Genomic DNA, 19025 nt, shown 5'->3' on the forward strand with positions numbered 1-19025 from the left:
CCGAATCCTCGGGAGTGTGTCTGCAATCAAACTACATTTCACACCAGCCAAGTTTCCCTCCATCTGTCCAAAGAAGAGTGTTCGTATGATCAAGAAAAGGTTAGTACCACACAAACTTCCATTATGTCCACAGATGAGTGTTCCTATGATAAAACTATGGATAGTACCAGACAAGCTTCACAACGACTGAACACGCCTCTTCAAAATACCAACCAGTTGATTTCCCACCAAATGTATGCAGAGGAGTGTTCAAATGATCGACTTTATGCTAGTAGCAGACAAACTTTCGATACGTCCATAAACGATTGTTCCTATGACAAAGCCAGAAATAGTACCAGACAACTTTCACAACATCTGTACACACCTCTTCAAAACACCGGTACAGTTACAGAAAATAATGCAGAGAAATGTCAAAATGAAGAACTAGACATTTACATAGAAATGCTGCCAAGAAACTGATGTATTTTGTCCCTACAAGTGATTTTCTATCTACCAGGAAAAAAGCACAAAATATAAAAAGCACATTATGTCATTCTATATTTTCAAATGTATAAAATCATGAAAATACGGCGGGTAATACTTAAGCCAAATATTTTTAAACTTACGACCATATTCATATTTTTTGACTTGGCAAAGGTTTTTTTTTTTTAATAAATTTATTGCAATATACGTTTCTTGTGTAACTCCCATCGCATCATGTCTTGCATAAATATATTACCCAACAATACATGTAAACAATAAGTAGAACTTTATGTTTTGTAAATACATGATTTCTTATATGGATGAGACCACGAAGAGTTTTTTCCTGGAATCAATGGTTCTAAAAGAGAACTCATTTAGAATTTACAAATTTAGCGTTTCTCCTTAAATTTTGAACTAATTGGAACAGATGTGGGCAAATCTTTTTCGTTTGCATATAGAATTAGGAAATATAGTGAAGTGGTATATGATCAAATTAATCAGAGTGTAGGTGTACGCTTTGTAAAATTTATTCTACACTAGTACGTAAAAGGGTATTTAAAACATTCATAAATAAGTACTTTTAATATTTATCTTTTGTGTTCTTCACACATATGTGAATTCATGCGCTTTTCTTGGTTTATGAAAACTGGGTATTTGAATTGAATATTGCATGAGCAAGCTAAAATAAATATTCATCAAGTATTTTCTGTTTACTTTAGTGTTCGTAGATATTTTCTGAAAAACTCAAATAGTTATATCTTTATTGATTGAAGGCATTACTTTCAATAAGAGCTCATTATTACTTTGTTAATCATCTTATCATTATCACCACTACCGGAAGTTCAAACATTTGTGTTCATTTCATTTTCAATTACGTTATCAGCTAAACATTCAATAGAAAATAACAATCCTTCTGAATTGTGCACCAATGTTCTAGACTCTCTATGGAACAAAAAGGAACAATTCAACAGTATAGAGTGACGTCACAAGTAGATGTGCACCAATGTTCTAGACTCTCTATGGAACAAAAAGGAACAATTCAACAGTAGAGTGGCGTCACAAGTAGATGTGCACCAATGTTCTAGACTCTCTATGGAACAAAAAGGAACAATTCAACAGTAGAGTGACGTCACAAGTAGATGTGCACCAATGTTCTAGACTCTCTATGGAACAAAAAGGAACAATTCAACAGTAGAGTGACGTCACAAGTAGATGTGCACCAATGTTCTAGACTCTCTATGGAACAAAAAGGAACAATTCAACAGTAGAGTGACGTCACAAGTAGATGTGCACCAATGTTCTAGACTCTCTATGGAACAAAAAGGAACAATTCAACAGTAGAGTGACGTCACAAGTAGATGTGCACCAATGTTCTAGACTCTCTATGCAACAAAAAGGAACAATTCAACAGTAGAGTGGCGTCACAAGTAGATGTGCACCAATGTTTTAGACTCTCTATGGAACGAAAAGGAACAATTCAACAGTAGAGTGGCGTCACAAGTAGATGTTTATAACATATTGATTTACAAAATGCTGTTTTCTAGAAACTCCAGATAGAAAAAAAACAAGAAAGTTTTATTTTATTTTACTGCTTGCCTTCTTTTGTTTGTTTGTTTGTTTGTTTTTTTTTTTTTTTTTTTTTTGTTTTGTTTTGTTTTGTTTTTTTTTTTTTTTTACCGTTCACGGTAGCTCAGTCGGTAGAGCGCTCGTTCCGTGATCGGGAGGTCGTGAGTTCGAATCTCGGCCGCGACAGACCTAAGTCGATAAAAAATAGGTAGCAACTGTTCCTTCGCCATGCGCTCGGCACTCTGAAGTGAAAGTTGCGGGTCCTTCGGATGAGACCTTAAAAACCGAGGCCCCGTGTCACGGCAGGCGTTGGCACGATAAAGATCCCTCACTGCTCAATGGCCCTGAGTGCCGAGTAAAGGTCAAAATTTGAAGCCCTTCACCGGTATATGGTGACATCTCTATATGAGTGAAAAATTCTCGAATGGGACGTAAAACAATATACAATCAATCAATCAATCTTTTGTTTTTGTTTTTTAAAGAAACTCTCATTGTATTACATTAATTAGATAATACTTTGTCTAAAAATATATTTTCCAAAGAAAATAAAACAAAATAAATCATGTTGTTTAATTCAGTAAAAGAAATCTTCAGAAATCCTTGAGCATATAATGATGAAATAACATTATCATGTATGGATGGAAATTATTTACTTTGATGACGAATACTTCTGTTTCATAAGAAAAGTACACACTGGATAAAATCCTGGCAGTACAGAGGTACTGTGGGTCAAGCGAAGAAAGAGAACATTGTCTGGTATTAGCCTAATATAAGACATAGCTAATATTCACAGTTCAATACATGCGTATCGAATATCTATTTAACTTGGAAAATAAGAAAATTGAAGCAGAGAGTAAACTTAATACCGTCTATAGGTTTATTAATCTCAGTCATTGTCTTGAAACTGAATAGAATAAAATGCAAATAATTCTCAGTTGTTTTATCTTTCTTCGCCATTCTATGGTATTTTAAAGTAGTAAGGACAGTTAATTTTATCAAATAAAATAATTTTTCACATTGAAATATTATTAGACAATAATCAAAGTTTTACAATGACATAATGATGAAAATTATTTTCTATTTATTCAAAGTCAGAAATAATTATTTCCCAGATAATAAATTATTCGCTGAGTTTAGGGAAAGAAATATGATGAAAATTCCATCAACGTCAAATACATGTATGATCTGGGTTATAATCTTTCCTAAATATTGCATTATTTGCTAAGGTTTAATGTAGCATCGCTTGATTTTTTTACGCATTTTAAAATCTTAAATGTGAGATTTTATCGCCTAAAGTTTTCCATAAAAAAGTCTTAAATTTTGTCAATTCAGTACACAGTTAGTGACCAGTTACTGAAGAAAAACAACAGCAAATCTTATTTACTGGATTGTGTGATTCATCTACAGGAAAAATTAACGTTTTGAATTTGAACATGCAGTTTTGATAGAATTGAATAGCATTTCTATTGAAAATAGACGACTCTGATTTGAGAATTTAGTTAGAGGCACTGTGAGCACAGAGCTCACAAAATGATACCCAAGTTTCCATATGAGTATAATGGTAAATTCCATGCTTTGATAGGGTCTGTCTGATCATAAAGTGTAAAATATGAGGTGCACGACAGCACTGTGTCTGGGAAAGTCTCGTTTAATTTTATTTAGTGGTTAAGGGGGAGTTGGGGATTAGAGATGGGTATTCCCAATATTATAAAAAAAAAATGCTGTGTCAAAGATTTGCTAAGGAAAAAAACAAATATCCGTCCGATTAAAACGTAAAATAGGAGGTGCACAATAGCACTGTGTAATAAAGATTTTGGACAAGTCATAGTACACTGTGTTAAGTGGTATAGGAGGACTTGTGGATAAGAGATGGGTACTGCCAATATTTTTGAACTAATGGCAGTGTCCATGTTTTGCTAAGGGAAACCCAAAATATGTGTCCGATCAAAACGTAAAATAGGAGGCGCACAATGGCACCCTTAATAATAACCCATAAAAAATGAAAAGCGATGGCTTGTTTTCTTCCACAAGCATATCAGTTTACTTGTAAATCATTTTACATAAGGGATATTTGTAATATATAATTAAATAATAAGTAATATATATTAAATATCTGTAGCAATGTTGCTTAAAGAAAATCGTACGTTGTCATTAATGTTTGACAAAAAATGATCATTTCTGACCATATAAGGTTGTATAGGTTCTTCCAGAGATACTTATTCATAAATTACATGACAGTACCACGTCAACTATTCTTTTCATATGATAAGATTTGTACAGTATAATTATGCCTTAGTGTAAGTTTACTTACTTTATGTACTTACTCGTACATGAGTAATGATCGTGTAAACTCATTTACTTATGTGCAAATGTTGTACGTTTATTTAAGAAATAAACAACAATGTTAAAAAGTTCTCTGGGAAATGAACTTGGTTGGTCACGTGATCAAATCCTGTGAAGCCGAAGGGCTTCTCAGAAGATTTGATCACGTACCAACCAAGTTCATTTCCCAGTGAACTTTTTAACATTGTTGTTTATTACTTTTATTTACATTTGAGACGAATATTCTGAAAAGAACAGCATTTATTACACGAACGGCCCGCCGTATTGCTATGTTGTGACGCGCAATGACCTAGAAGCTGTTTGGTGTTGAGAGTTCGCCTCGCTCCAACATTTGAATACTTACATTGATGTTCAGCAGTCCAGTTCAGGAAATATCTGTTCATAATGAAAAAACAATGATCGCTACTGAGAATAATCTTACTTTTATTGTATGAGTTCTTAATATATGAAGTCAAAAGCGGTGGTATCGTCTTCAGTTTACATACCTTCAAAGGAATTTCGGGTTAAAAAGGTAAGCGTGATTTTAGGCTAATAAAAAATCTTCTTCACACCGAAGAAAGAAAGTTCTAATGATCATTTTTTGAACGAAAAAAACACATATGTTTCAATAATTTTATCTTTTACATCACTTTAACGGCTTAGAAGTTCCGAAACCAGTTGTCACCGTGACAGAAATATGTAGACAAGATATCATCTCGCTGTGTGATTCGGTCACACCATGGCCTCTGACCCCCTAATAAGTTCATACAGAATTGAACATATTTTCTCTTCAATAGGTTCATCTAAGAAAAATATTTGCAAATGTAAATAAGAAAAGAAACACCTGATAAAACTCGTAAAAAAATGTAAAAAAAAAAAAAAAAAAAAAAAAAAAAAAAAATGTAAATCTATTTCAGTGTGAAATGTTAAGATAGCGAACAGTAATCATCCTCTAATGAAACAATACAAATTATGAGCAGAGCAAAAACGGACCTCTGAAAACATCAGAGTTGACGTCAGGTGCCTTGGAGGAGTAAGCATCCTCTGCCAACCGGTCACACCCGCCGTTTTGTTTAAGCTAAGAATACTGACTGAATGACAAAATGCACATATCACAGATTTTTGGGTAAGGAGGGAGACAAGAACATTTTAAAAACTTATTATATAAAAATAATACCACTTAAGCAAAAACATTTACCGCTGTGTATTTATAAAACTAATCGAAACCTACATTTAGGAAAAGTGAACAGGTCGATAATTTAGAAAATTTTCAAAGACTAACAGCATCAATGATCCGAAATGCATAAAATTATTAGATCTTGATGCAGTTTACTCAACAGAATTTATAGACGATATGAAAATACCAATTCTATAAATATTTATATTTGATGGTCTTTGTGATTCTTGAACTTTTGTCTTTTTCACATTTCATTCAGGATAATCTGTACGTTGATTAAGTTTTAAGTCCTAATTACAATTTTAATCAGAACGAGTGGGAGTGTTAAATCCTCTGCACGTGACACGGAAGAAACCATGGTTATTATACATAAATAACTCATGTTCCTATTTGCAAAATACGTTTTTCATTATATAATATTAATGTGATCTGCTTGCAATAATTCCATCAAGTTGATGAATAAAAGGATGTATCATACTGAAGGAATGATGATATTCCTTTTCATCCTGGATGTACAAGGTAATTTCCTTATTGTATGAGCACGTTAGGAAATGACTGACAAAATTGTTCTAAAACAGTCTTTAGTGATATATGACTTCTTGTCAGTCGAAGTCAAAAATCTATCAATATGTACACAAAGGTACCATGTGTGTACTACATTTGAAATTTTGTAAAATTTGACTACGTTTGTCTCAAATGCTTCAAAATGTTTTAGTTTTTCTGAAGTGGTGAATAAAATCCAGAAAATATGTTCTATTTTCACTTCATAATTCAATTTTATTAAGTTTTCTTTTTCACATATTTCAATCATATTATCTCATGACACATCTTTGATCAAAACCACCAAGCAACGTCTTGTTTTGTAGTGTCAACAATTAATCTGCAGATGATTCAAATAAAAATGTTTTATTTCTTTATAAGGTTCTTTACGGAACACTCAGTGCAAAAGAACACAGGATTGGAACGGTTTTCAATTCCAATGCTCCAAAAATCATACAATTTATATCAAACATCATATTATTGAGGATGGATTTCAAAAGTTATCAAACTCTGACATGTTCTTTGGATGTCAAGAGACAGATGCCCTTTATTGTGGTGCTAAACTTCCTATCAACCAAAAACTAGGACAAAACAACTCCGCTTTTTCGGCAGCTGTCAGTGATTGCAATGGTAAAATTCAGTGCAATGTGAGTGCTCAATACTTTAAAGACACTGAGGCAGATCTTCGCAAATTATGCAGCCAATCAAACCCATCAGAATTAAAGAAAGCCTCGTTTCGACAAAGCATTGATTATGAATGTATTCAAGGTAATGGTAAAGAAGAGAACACAATTTCTACATTTCTAGACAGTCTTCTACTTTTCTGTTAATTAATATACAACTCTATTTTATAGATTACCAAGTTATCGATATGTGCACCAACAGAAATGACAGCAGAAGTCCCCATGTTTATCTACAGTTATCTGGCGACTGGGGTAGCTGTTCGTGTGACATCATTGGTGACATATCACGTGTCAATATTTTACAGACAGACATGGCTGAAGTGCTCATCTATAATGAAAGTAGACGTTTGTTTCGTAAGAAATACGCCATGAATATTTGTATATTCGTTAAGAGTTTGATATTTTCTTTATCTATAGAAGTCGTCCTTAATGTAAGAAAATAAGAGTCTTATTGTTTACGTTTAATTTATCAACTAAGTCACGACGAGAGTGTGTTTCAATAAGTTTTATGTCACATTTAATACCGGTATGCAATTAATATTTATTAACATTTATCAATTTAAGTTTACCATATACATAAATTAACATTTTTTCTTTAATTTTTGTTTCAATGCTTCAGAGCACCAACACTCTAGTGTTAGTCTCTATGGAGTAGAAGTTCAAGTGATTACTAAGAAGTTGCTCATTCATATACAGGGAAGATCTGCAGCAAGTCGTATACTGATTAAAGTATTAGGTAAAAATTTTATTTTTCCATCTAAGTATTACTGAAATGACTGATATTGTATTGTTTTAACTCTTTGCTTTTTAGGAAACATGACAATTCACTGCGAGGAGTTAAAGTCGATGAGCACTCTTCAGGATCAGGATCCTACTTCTACGCCATTAACCAGTGTAGAAACACATCAGAAAGGAGAACAAATGCTGAGACATAGCTCAATAGGACCAAATGTAACAGATGTGAACAAACCATCTTTGCCTTCCACAATGGGAACACATGCAAGTCGTAAGTTGATAAAACTTTTTTCCGATACTAATGATAAATTGTAAATGAAATATGTTCAAAATAAAAAACATATTATAATGAGAACACATATTGACATTTGTAAAATTTTGTTAAATTGTTCTTTTTGTGAGAGCTTACGTAGTTTAGTCTACAAAATGGTTGACAATTGGCATTTTTATCCCTATAAAACTTTCGATCCTTGATTTTTTTTACCTGTCACTTTTTTGTACAGAAATTCTTCTATCAGGAACAGATCAGATGCTGAAAAATAGCTCAACAGGATCAGTTGTAATGGAGAAATCAGTGGAGTATATCAGGAGAGCATTTCAAGAAAAGAAAAGAACAACCAAACAAGTTCTTTTGTTGATGTCTGCAGAAAGAAATTCAACGTTGAATTCAGTTGAGATCCTAACTTCTTCCAAAAGACGACAGGGAGGTAAATTTTTTGGGAGAAACTTTGATTTCTTTTGCGAAATTATTTGAAACCTTCGTTTAGGCAAAATATGATTTCTTTCGTTTGAAACAAAATCCCTGCTATATTCCGTCCTATAATATATTATTCATGCTCTATTTTTTCAGCAAGCAAGCTATACGACAGTATATTGAATTCGATACAACTTTCATTTGGTGGCATTTTAATTTTACTTGTAATATTTCTGATCTGCAAACAGAGGTATGTTGAATACAAAATTTTCTTCGTTTCTGTGAAACTTTGTATCTTAGTAATGTAGATGTTTGCAGGGTTGTGTTTAAATTTTCAAGTTCTCAAGATACACACAGGAAATGCCAGATAAATTCCTTATAATGACATTTGGCCGTATTTAAGTCAATCTGATCATTTTTCTACAATGGCAAAAATTGCATAGATTGGATTTGAGCCAACTTGCATTTATTGATTCGGACCCACATACGAAAGATTCTCGCTTTGGATGCTGCATGTAGCCTGTTTTATACAGATGAGTGATATATTTAAAATACATTCTGAGCAGCTTAAATTTGTAAGGAGTCTTTGACAAATAATGGCAGAGTCTGTGTCATTCAAATTCAAAACTGCAGTACAAAAATTATATAATGATTGGTCAATTCAACAGAAAGAAAGTTTTTATATGTTCCCTCCAAGAATTAAACTGCACATACAGTGGGTATGATTAACATACCAAACAGAATTCTTGTGTTATTTTCTCTTCTTTTTTTCGCTATATACGTTTTATATTTCCAGCTAGATTGCTGATTAAAAATAGAAAGTAAAATCTTAGATGATTCTATGAATTTCAGATCGCAAGAATCTAACGGGATCCAAGTAAAGGATATGGGAGAAAGATTTGTACTTGTGTTTCCTCCCAAACAAAAAGACTGTAAGAAAAGTATTGAGATTCACCGAGCGGATTGTTTGTGTAATCAATCAGAAAACAGCGAGACGCCAACCTCCCGACAAAACTACACGCCACTACAAGCTCTGAACGAAATTTCAACGTATACCGAACTAAGTCTTACAAATGAGTACATTGATGTTGTTCGGGTGACCTGATCAAATGAACATTGTATTGTAAAGCCTAAATTTGGCTGCAAATTAGACATAAAATAAAACACTTATACGATTGTGATATTTCATAATATAAGGAATCTAAAAGGATCTGTAATAAAGTCACCGTTTTAATTTATAAGATACATGGAGGCAACAAAACGATGAAAGATTATAATGATTTTCCGAATCTCCTCATTTTGGTGAATTTTCATACATATTTGAGATTCTTTTTTTTTTTCGATTTTCAACGCGAGATGTATTTGATACCTCATACCTTAAAAATTTGAATATGTATACTAAATTCCCGAACTCGCACCATCACGGCCAGGAACACGTTAAGTTCCTGGACAGTACCGTTGTCAGAAACCTTTAAAGTTAAGCACTGAAACTGGTTCGTTGTCATGAACATACAGGTGAGGTTATGATAAAATCCGTCCGGTGTCATGGCTTGAGAAGACAGGCTTTGAGAAGTTTTTTTTTCATTTTTCAAGTTAAATTATCTTTATTTTCTCCCTCGTTTCACTCCTCCGAAAATAAATATTTTCTTGACTAATTTATTGAAAAACAAAGAAAAGAATATATTGTAGGTTGTTGCGTTCGTTACAAATCGCTTTTTATTAACACAAATCAATTATACTATTTTTACAAAATAAACACGGTAGCTCAGTCGGTAGAGCGCTCGCTCCGTGATCGGGAGGTCGTGAGTTCGAATCTCGGCCGCGACAGACCTAAGTCGATAAAATGGGTAGCAACTGTTCCTTCGCCATGCGCTCGGCACTTTGAAGTGAAAGTTGTGGGTCATTCGGATGAGACCTTAAAAACCGAGGCCCCGTGTCACGGCAGGCGTTGGCACGATAAAGATCCCTCACGGCTCAATGGCCCTGAGTGCCGAGTAAAGGTCAAAATTTGAAGCCCTTCACCGGTATATGGTGACGTCTCTATATGAGTGAAAAATTCTCGAATGGGACGTAAAACAACATACAATCAATCAATCAAAATAAACAATGCAAGAGAATAAACAATGCAAGGGCTGGGCGGGCCGGGAAAGCCAAAGACACAAAAACTACTGCGATTCTTTGTAACGAACGTCGCATTAATCGAACATTGCCCGGCAAATGTATTTATAGTGAGGGCTAAATCGCTCGTGCATGAAAAACCAGTATTCTTCAGTAAGATACGAAAATTACCGAAGCTAAAAACGTAAAGAAATAAATTTCCCCCTCGTTTCACTCCTCCGAAAATAAATATTTTGTGGACTAATTTATTGAAAAACAAAGAAAAAGAATATATTGTAGGTTGTTGCGTTCGTTACAAATCGCATTAAACAAAGGACAGTGATTGCAATAATATAAATTTTATAATCCAAGATTCATTGAAACTAGTATTTTTTGTTCAAGATTGTCTTTTAGATAACCGTCTTTGGCTTTATCCGTGACCCAGCGAACCATGTATTTTAAGCAGTCAATCTGACACATTATTATTAGAAGCGGCTGTAACTCCGCCGCTGCGTAAACTATGCAATGAATATTTAGAACTGTCAAGGCCAATTTCATTTAAAGATGACAACAATATTTCTCTAGCTCTTGTGTATGACAGAGGTTTGGATTTATTGGAAGCTTTGAAAACATTGAGAGATTTTACAAAGATTAAAGCTGTAAAAAGATAATCGTCGGAAGACTTATCCATCTTTAACATGTCAATGTATTTATTTAACCAAAACACAGGACACAGATCATTTCCAGTTTTTGCGATTATCACTGAGTTTCCTCTTCTATAGATATCTGTTTTACTTCTGGGAATGTTGATATCGATGTAAACGTTTTCCCATTTAATATCGCATAATCGAATATTTGATAATTCACCGAATCTAAAGAATCCGGAAAAACCCAATAAACACATCACAAACGATCTCAATTTCAGCACATTTGAAGGATCCTTGGAAGAAACATGCATTTAATTTACGTAATATATCTGTAGTGATAGGTTCTTTTTTGTTGATAGGTTTTGATAACATACGTCTTCCTCCTTCAAGTACTAGTTTCAGAAACTTGTCCTCGCATGGATTCAAACTTGAAGAAAATTCGTGAGTCCAGCTTTTACTCTAGAAATACGCTTCCAGAACGAATGTTGATACCCTCTGTTGCACCAAACCTCCCATAAAAGAGCGACGCTAGATACTGATGCCAGAAGATGTGTAAAGGAATGCTTCAAACACCAGTCTCTGAATTTAGAGAAATATATGTCGTACTTCTTGTTCGTGGATTGAAAATTTGCGTTTCTCACGATATTAGGCAAAGACTTCACTATATCACTAAAATGGTGATTTTGTTTAAACTTTTCAATATTTATCCACTGGCCTTGATAATTCTTCAATATCTGAAATATATAACAATAATGCACATTAAAATTCAAATCAATTTTGCACCATAGCCAAATGTAGCCACGATAGTATAACACATGCACGTACACACAAAACATTTTATAATCAACATCAAAACTGGAGAGCAGTCCTCCTTGATTTAATTTAAAGAGGCTGGGGGGTTGTGGCCATTTTTAGACTATATTGATCTCCTTTAGAAGAAGAGCTCCATATGAAGATATAGAAAATGATCAAATTTTAAAACTAAAATTTTTAAAATTATTCTTTGCCAAATGATAGTTGACAGCTTAAGATATCATATCTAAAAAATTAAGTTAAATCTGGAGGTTAATTTGTGGTTAATTTGTTGACCCCCCAGCCTCCTTAAGCAGTCATCAATTTATATGATTGTCAGTACCAGAATATTATGTTAATTATAATCTTATATTTGAGTTGCAGTCATTCAAAGTAAACACATCATATCCAGGAGAGCAGTCCTCCTTATTGGATAACAGTCATCCAATTATTTCATTACAATACGCATGCATATTGTACACTGGCTAGCAGTCAAACTTTGTGTACTATCTGTCCATATTTCACAATCAAAGCATGCTAATTGCACATAGTACATTTTTACAGTGACTTAATTACGAAGCATCCAATCTCAGTGCTATAACATTACTGATAAATTTGTGAGATGCAAATATGCTACTTTTATCAGAACCCGAAATGAAAAAAAAATTGTTGGTTTTTCATATTCTATCATATCTTTCACAAACCACAAGAACTTTCCATTCTTGTCGAACAAAGATGGCCAAAAAGCTGCTGATTTCCATTTAGGAACAATTAAGGTGCCCTTAGCCCCGCAATTTAATAAATGTTTTATTGTCCTCCCTATCAAATAAATGGGAGGAACAATCCAATTCAAATCTTGTGACCAGTCAAACGCAAATGCGTCGACGCCGCTTGTTCCAGGAGACCAAAACAAAGAATAAAATTTTTTCACTTTGAAATTGTTGCAACTCGCAAAATTATCATAAGTGTAAGGTCCCCAAACCTTATTGAAAAATGCAAAAATATGATTGCTTATACCCCAATCGTCAAAATCAAAAACTTTGCTGACAAAATCTGCTTCTACGTTTTGATCTCGTGGAACCCAGGCTACAGAAAAATCGATATTTCTAATCAAACAATTTGTGTATATAGAAAAAGCAAGAGTTTGTAAATCCGAATTCATGCTGCCGATCTGCGAAATTCTAACGACGTTTTGATTGTCTATGTATAGTTTTACAAATTTATTTTCTAAATCCCCACCAAAAGATTTCATGAACATTTCAACTGTTTTAAGTTCTCTAAAAGTTGAACTCTGAACTCTGTCTGATTCGTCCCACATAACATGAAAAACTTTCTTAGTAGAATCTATCATCACGCCACCGCCTGCAAAATCACTAGCGTCAGTAAAAGCAATGCGTTCCGGTATGCGATACCATGGAGAAATACCCCTGCCGGGAATTGATAGGCTATTTTAGCTCACACCACACGGGAAGTGAATTATTAATATTTTCATCCCAACATGATGCATTTGCAATTAGCATTGACAATTGTCTAGTTGTTATTTGACAAACAGGCCCAAGTGCAAACTTAAATAAAATAATACTGCCTACTACTGAAGCGAGATCTTTGTTTTTCTTTAAGTTTAATTATCTTACTGCACAAACTTTCTAATTTATGTCGAGGAATACCAATAAACCCGACTTCTAAATTCCACTCAAAACCGAGCCACTCTAATTTTTGAGTTGGATTCCAAACGCTCTTTTCTTCATTAACAAGAAAACCAGCATGCAATAAGTCTTTTTGAATATCCTGTGACATTAAAATACAATTTTGTTTTGAATCGCAAACCCAGCCATCATCTAAATACATAATAACTCCATACGCTTTTGTTCTCAAATGCAATACTAACGGTCTTAATACTTTAGTAAAAATGTAACCCGCACTGCTGAAGCCGAAGGGGAGGACCGTGAATACAAAATAACGCTTTGAGCCATTGAAATTCCAAGAAAACTCCAAGTATTTGTAAAAATCTGGATGAATGTTAACGTGATGACATCCGCTTGTTAAATCAAATTTGGTCATAAATAAGCCTTTTTTGGCAAAATTGAGACCCTCTGAAGTCCCTTCGAATTTGAATTTTCTCTTGAAGACGCATGCATTGACATGTATAAGGTCAAGAATCAACCTTGGCTTTTTATTTAATGGCGCAGAAACGGTCAGTGGATTTACACAATGGGGCGGTTCAAAGCATTCAATCACTAACTCTTTTTTCAACAATTCTAATATGGCCTTTTCAACAAAAGGGGTGCTCTGCAGTGCTGATTTGTTGTAAGACAAAAATACAACTTCAGGAAATGTAATAAATTGTATCCTATAACCAAATCTGATAACATTTAAAATATAATCGTCTGGTTTTATAACATTCTTCCGAAATTCAAAAGAGTTTTTTTAAACGATCTTTAAATGAAATGTTAGATTTTGAATCAAAGTCAGATTTCTGATCTAATAAATGACTATCATACTCAACTTCACTTCTGGTCTGCTGTTGATGTTGGAACAAGTGCTGTTGTTTGGGTTCTCTGGGGATTTGTGAACTGTAGTTGCTGGGTATACGGGCAGAATCTTGCAAAGTGGCCCGGGAGTCGGCAGTAGTGGCAGACGATGTTTGCGACCTGTGTTTGAAGAGGTTTTCTGTAATTGGCCGGACTGGGCGAAACGAATCTAGGGTCGAATTGCTGCCGGTAGTTGAATTTTGAACTGCCGAGAAAAAGCTGCCTAGAGGACAAACCATCGAACACTCCTGAAGTTTTAGGGAAAACCGGTCTGTCGTATGGAGATTTCCGCTTCTTGTTGGCGGCTCTTGAAATAGCGGAGCGCAGTCTGGCGGCATCCTCGCTATTGTCAGCAATATCAGAATCCACGTACTCCTTAACGGTGTCCCAAGCATGTTTATCAGCTATTCGTAATAACTTGTTTCGTTGACGAATGGCCTCTTTCTTGGAGGAAATTAAATCTGTGACACCGCTAAAATCGCCAGATGTGAGTTTTTGTGACAATAGCTCTAAACCTCGCAGTCTTGCCTCATTGAAATGAAACTGTATTTTGTTTCCTTCTCCACTGAACTCAATTGTGTTTACTGGTTTAAGTTTATCTTGAACTTCAGAAAGAATAATAGTTTTTTGCTTTTCAAGAGCGGCGTCTAACCTGCTGTTGAATAGACTGACAGCGTCAATAACATCAAAATCCTGTCCAGAATTGGAGTTAGTCTCTGTCTGTAATTCTCGAGGAACATCTCTATTAGAAGTTGTACTTGAAGATTCTGTAGACATGCCAAAGACACAAAAACTACTGCGATTCTTTGTAACGAACGTCGCATTAATCGAACATTGCCCGGCAAATGTATTTATAGTGAGCGCTAAATCGCTCGTGCATGAAAAACCAGTATTCTTCAGTAAGATACGAAAATTCACGAAAATTACCGAAGCTAAAAACGTAAAGAAATAAATATAACAATGTCTGAAATTGCGATGGGAAACAGGGCTGACACCTTATTTGGTGCTGTATGAATTTCAGCCGTTAAAAACAAGTAATAAAAGAAGAGTTTTGGTTGGCGACATTAACTCTGTTGAAATCACTTGTGGATTTGATTCGTTTTCCTACTGAGATGTTATATTTTTGTCATGACAAGATACGAAAATTCAGTCCGTTGACATCGGTCCGTTGTCGCTACTGTATTGTATACACTACGATCTTATGTTGTTTTAGGTATCGTTAAGCATGCCATCAAAAAGAGGGGTGTGACGGTACATATTGTCGTTTTGTACATATTGTCGTCGGCGAAAAAATGTACCTACATTGTACCCTGTCTGCACATATCGTCGTCCATCGATACATATTGTCGCCGGCGACAATTTGTACCGAGACGAGCCTTTTTTTCCTCCTGCGTAATTGAAGACAAAATGTACAGTCAAGCATCGGCACGTTTTGTCTCGGCGACAATATGTACTGTGACCATTGGCACATTTTGTCGCCGATGTATTACGTTTAATATTTACTAAGTCGTGAAGAGAGAGAGAGAGATTGACACATACACAGAGAAAGAGAGAGAGAGCTAGACAGACAGAAGGATAGACAAAGTGTTTGGCTGATAAATAAGTAAACAAGTTGTATTTATTTAGCATTACTCACAAAAGTGTAGGGAGAAATGGTGTTGCTCAGAGAATTGTGTCCAGCATTGGTTTACACAACTATGATATGTCAAAATTCCGTAATTCTTGAGATATCTGAAAAATCAGTCCATTCTTTTTTCTCGTTATATATACATGGATACGAGATTGAAAGTTATTTGTTCAGTAGAAATGTTATCTGGAATTCATTTTTTTTTTTTGCTTAATTCTCATACGAGTGCCGATGTATTTGGTTTAGGGGTTGACATATTTTAGCTCACCTGATCTGATAGCTCTAGTGAGCTTTTCTGATCACATTTCTTGTGTCGTCCGTCTGTCTGACGGTAAACTTTTCACATTTTCAGATTCTTTTCAGGAACTACTGGCCAATTTCAATTTCAACCAAACTTACCAGAAAGCGAACGATAAAGGGTAAAAAAAGGATAAAGGATAAAGGGAGTCAAGTTTGTTCAAATTAATGGTCATGACATCTTTCAAGAAATTACATGTATAGTTAAAAATTAGCGAAAATTTAGTAACATCTTTAAATAATTTTCTCAAGAACCATTGTGTCAGAAAAGTTGAAACGTATGTGAAAGCTTTATTATAAAGTGTAGATTCATTTTTGTTCAGATCATGTCTGGGAAAGGGTGGGGCTTTTATAGGTGATCAAAGTTTTAATAGAATATTTAAGAATAATTCTTTCAAAATTTTCTTCTCAGGAACTTCTGGATCAAAAGAGATGATACTTATGTGAAAGTACATACATGAAGTGTACTTTTAATTTTTTAGATTCTGACACGAAAAAGATCCCACGCTTTTCAATGGCCCTGAGTTCCGAGAAAAGGTCTAAATTTTTGACCTCCACCGGCAAGTGGGATATTAAAACAACAAACAAAACCAAAATCAATTTTGTTCAAATCATGATCCCCATAGGTAAGGTGGGGCCACAATTGGTGATAAAAGTTTTCCGCTGGAATATACGGTATACAAAAACTCTTTTAAAAATCTTCTCAAGAACCCAAGGTGGATCTAGCACCGGGCGCACTCACCCCCTCCCCCATCCGTTTGATTTTTTCCATTTTCTTTGCTTTTGTAAATTCTGTTTTTTTTTTAACCTGTGTATACTCTCAATGTTGTCCACAGTTAAAATTTCATTAGATAATATACTTACTTATACAGTAACACTCCTTCACACACAAACGATTTTTTTGGCTTGTCAAAAAAAAATCTGAACCGCACCCCCCCCCCCTTTCCCCGTTCTGAAATTTTTGGATCAAATATTGAGAACAGCAGTAGGCCCGTGATTAGCGATGTTTATATGGAAGCATCCTCAGGTAGTGTAAATTCAAGTTTCTTTTAATCATGACCCCCGGGCCTAGGTTGAGTCCATAAAGGGCTATCAAAGTTTTACACAGGAATATATAAGAAAATCTTTAAACTTTTTCTTCTCAACAACAGCAAAGCAATGATAAGTCATATCTATATGAAAACATTGCCATGCATTGTCATGCGACATGTACGACAATATGCTCAGTGAGTGTATATACACGATAATATACGATAATATACGATAATATGAACAGGACGACAAAATGTACCGTCAAATCACGCTGCATGAATAGCATATGAGATACGTCAATGTGATTTACATTTACAAATCCACCAAAAACAAGAGGCCTATAGGCCACATCGCTCACCTGAGCACTTTGGTTTGGAAATAGCAGAAATCAGTTTGGTATTCAAAAGTTTAAATATTAAAGGGGGGTTATAATTTGCATGAACAAACTTGAATCTACATCACCTTAAGATGCTTTTGAACTAATATGACTAATGATGGCCTTGTTTTCTAAAGAAGAAATTTTTATTGATATATCCTTTATAACCCTCTGTTTAACTATGATACCCTGTTTGGCCCCTCTGTGGGATCATGATTTGAACAAATTTGAATCTACATTACCTGAAGGTGCTTTTATTTTATTATGACCAATCACGTTTTTGCTGTTCTTGAGAATAAGATTTTTTATGATTTCCCCTATGCATTCCCATGATAAACTTTGATTTGAATAAACTTGAATCTACACTACCTGAGGATGCTTCTATATAAATATGACCAATTATGGCCTTGCTGTTCTTGAGAAGAAGAATTTTAAAGATTTTTCCTGTATTATCCTATGTAATATTTTGATAGCCCACAGTGGCCCCATCCTACCCCCGGGGGTCATGATTTGAACAAACTTGAATCTACATTATCTGAGGATGCTTTCACATAAGTTTCATATTATAGGCCGTTGTCTTGCCCGATTTTTATCTCTTTTTTTGTCGGCCGACCAATTTTATGCATGTCAGTCGGGTCAAGTTATTATTATTTTTTTTTTTTTTGCGTCTGTGGCCGATTCAATTGAAGCACTCATTGAATATTCCATCCACCAACCTTCGATTATCGGCCGACCATCGGCATACAGTTTTTAAAGTCAGTCGACATTTAGGAATTGAGTTTTCGTACAACTGTCGGCCGAAGATGAAAATCAAACTGCGGCCTAGCGAACGATAATCGGGCGACGGTTGGCCAACTTATAAATATTTTTACTTTTAAAGGTATCGGTGTTCCTAGGAATTAATATGACTACTCTACGTCGCCCGATACTAGTGTCGGCCGATCATGTTTTTTCAGCTGACGATACGAAAATAATTTGGTCGCCCGACCATCGGCATGTGACCTAAGCATAACATTTTTATTTTGTTATACTGATGATATACAAGGAATTGTATATGTTTGCATACTAGCTAGGATGCAGGTTCCTAAGAGAAAATGAATTGAAAATAAAAACATCGCTGAATAGTTAGCACGTTGGTGTGAGCTGCTTTAAGACGATCCCGAGATTCAAATATATTTGTAATATGCTTTGTATTTTTTTAAATTAAGCATATATTTGATCATTTCTGTTGCATTTTATTGATTTACTAACATGTTAAGAAAAATGACACCGGACCAGATAAACTTAACATGTACTGACAACGGACTTATTGCTTATAAATTGCGATATCTTAAAACATGTTAGCTACAAAACGCAGTTAGTTGCCTAATACATTGAAAATGAAGTTCTCTTCATATTTTAAATAAAAGAACCATTTCGATGAATTAAATATAAGAAATATATAATT

General features: G+C 34.5%; 1 protein-coding gene and 1 pseudogene across 1 annotated transcript; one reads left to right on the forward strand and one right to left on the reverse strand.

Annotated features, from left to right (window-relative positions):
* The first annotated feature begins 6445 nt into the window (after window positions 1-6445).
* On the forward strand, window positions 6446-9435 carry LOC133172128 (uncharacterized). Its single transcript, XM_061306950.1, has 7 exons — window positions 6446-6835; window positions 6922-7104; window positions 7370-7486; window positions 7562-7756; window positions 8004-8192; window positions 8282-8429; window positions 9032-9435. Exons 1-7 carry the CDS (start codon window positions 6583-6585, stop codon window positions 9282-9284), a joined length of 1338 nt encoding a protein of 445 aa, XP_061162934.1. The 5' UTR covers window positions 6446-6582; the 3' UTR covers window positions 9285-9435.
* A 4787-nt stretch (window positions 9436-14222) lies between these two features.
* On the reverse strand, window positions 14223-15023 carry LOC133171967 (uncharacterized; annotated as a pseudogene).
* Between the last annotated feature and the right edge of the window lie 4002 nt (window positions 15024-19025).

The sequence above is a fragment of the Saccostrea echinata genome, unplaced genomic scaffold (assembly GCF_033153115.1).
Source record: "Saccostrea echinata isolate AGI-Se365-2 ecotype Australia unplaced genomic scaffold, CSIRO_AGI_Sech_v1 ptg000054l, whole genome shotgun sequence".
NCBI classification, from domain to species: Eukaryota; Metazoa; Mollusca; class Bivalvia; order Ostreida; family Ostreidae; genus Saccostrea; species Saccostrea echinata.

What these genes read in the sequence shown, in the direction of transcription:
- LOC133172128 (XM_061306950.1), top strand. Translation starts at nt 6,583, where the DNA reads ATGTTCTTTGGATGTCAAGAGACAGATGCCCTTTATTGTGGTGCTAAA. An exon ending in AATGGGAACACATGCAAGTC is followed by an intron (nt 7,757 to 8,003) that starts GTAAGTTGATAA and finishes TTCTTCTATCAG; the next exon opens with GAACAGATCAGATGCTGAAA. An exon ending in TTCCAAAAGACGACAGGGAG is followed by an intron (nt 8,193 to 8,281) that starts GTAAATTTTTTG and finishes TCGTTTGAAACA; the next exon opens with AAATCCCTGCTATATTCCGT.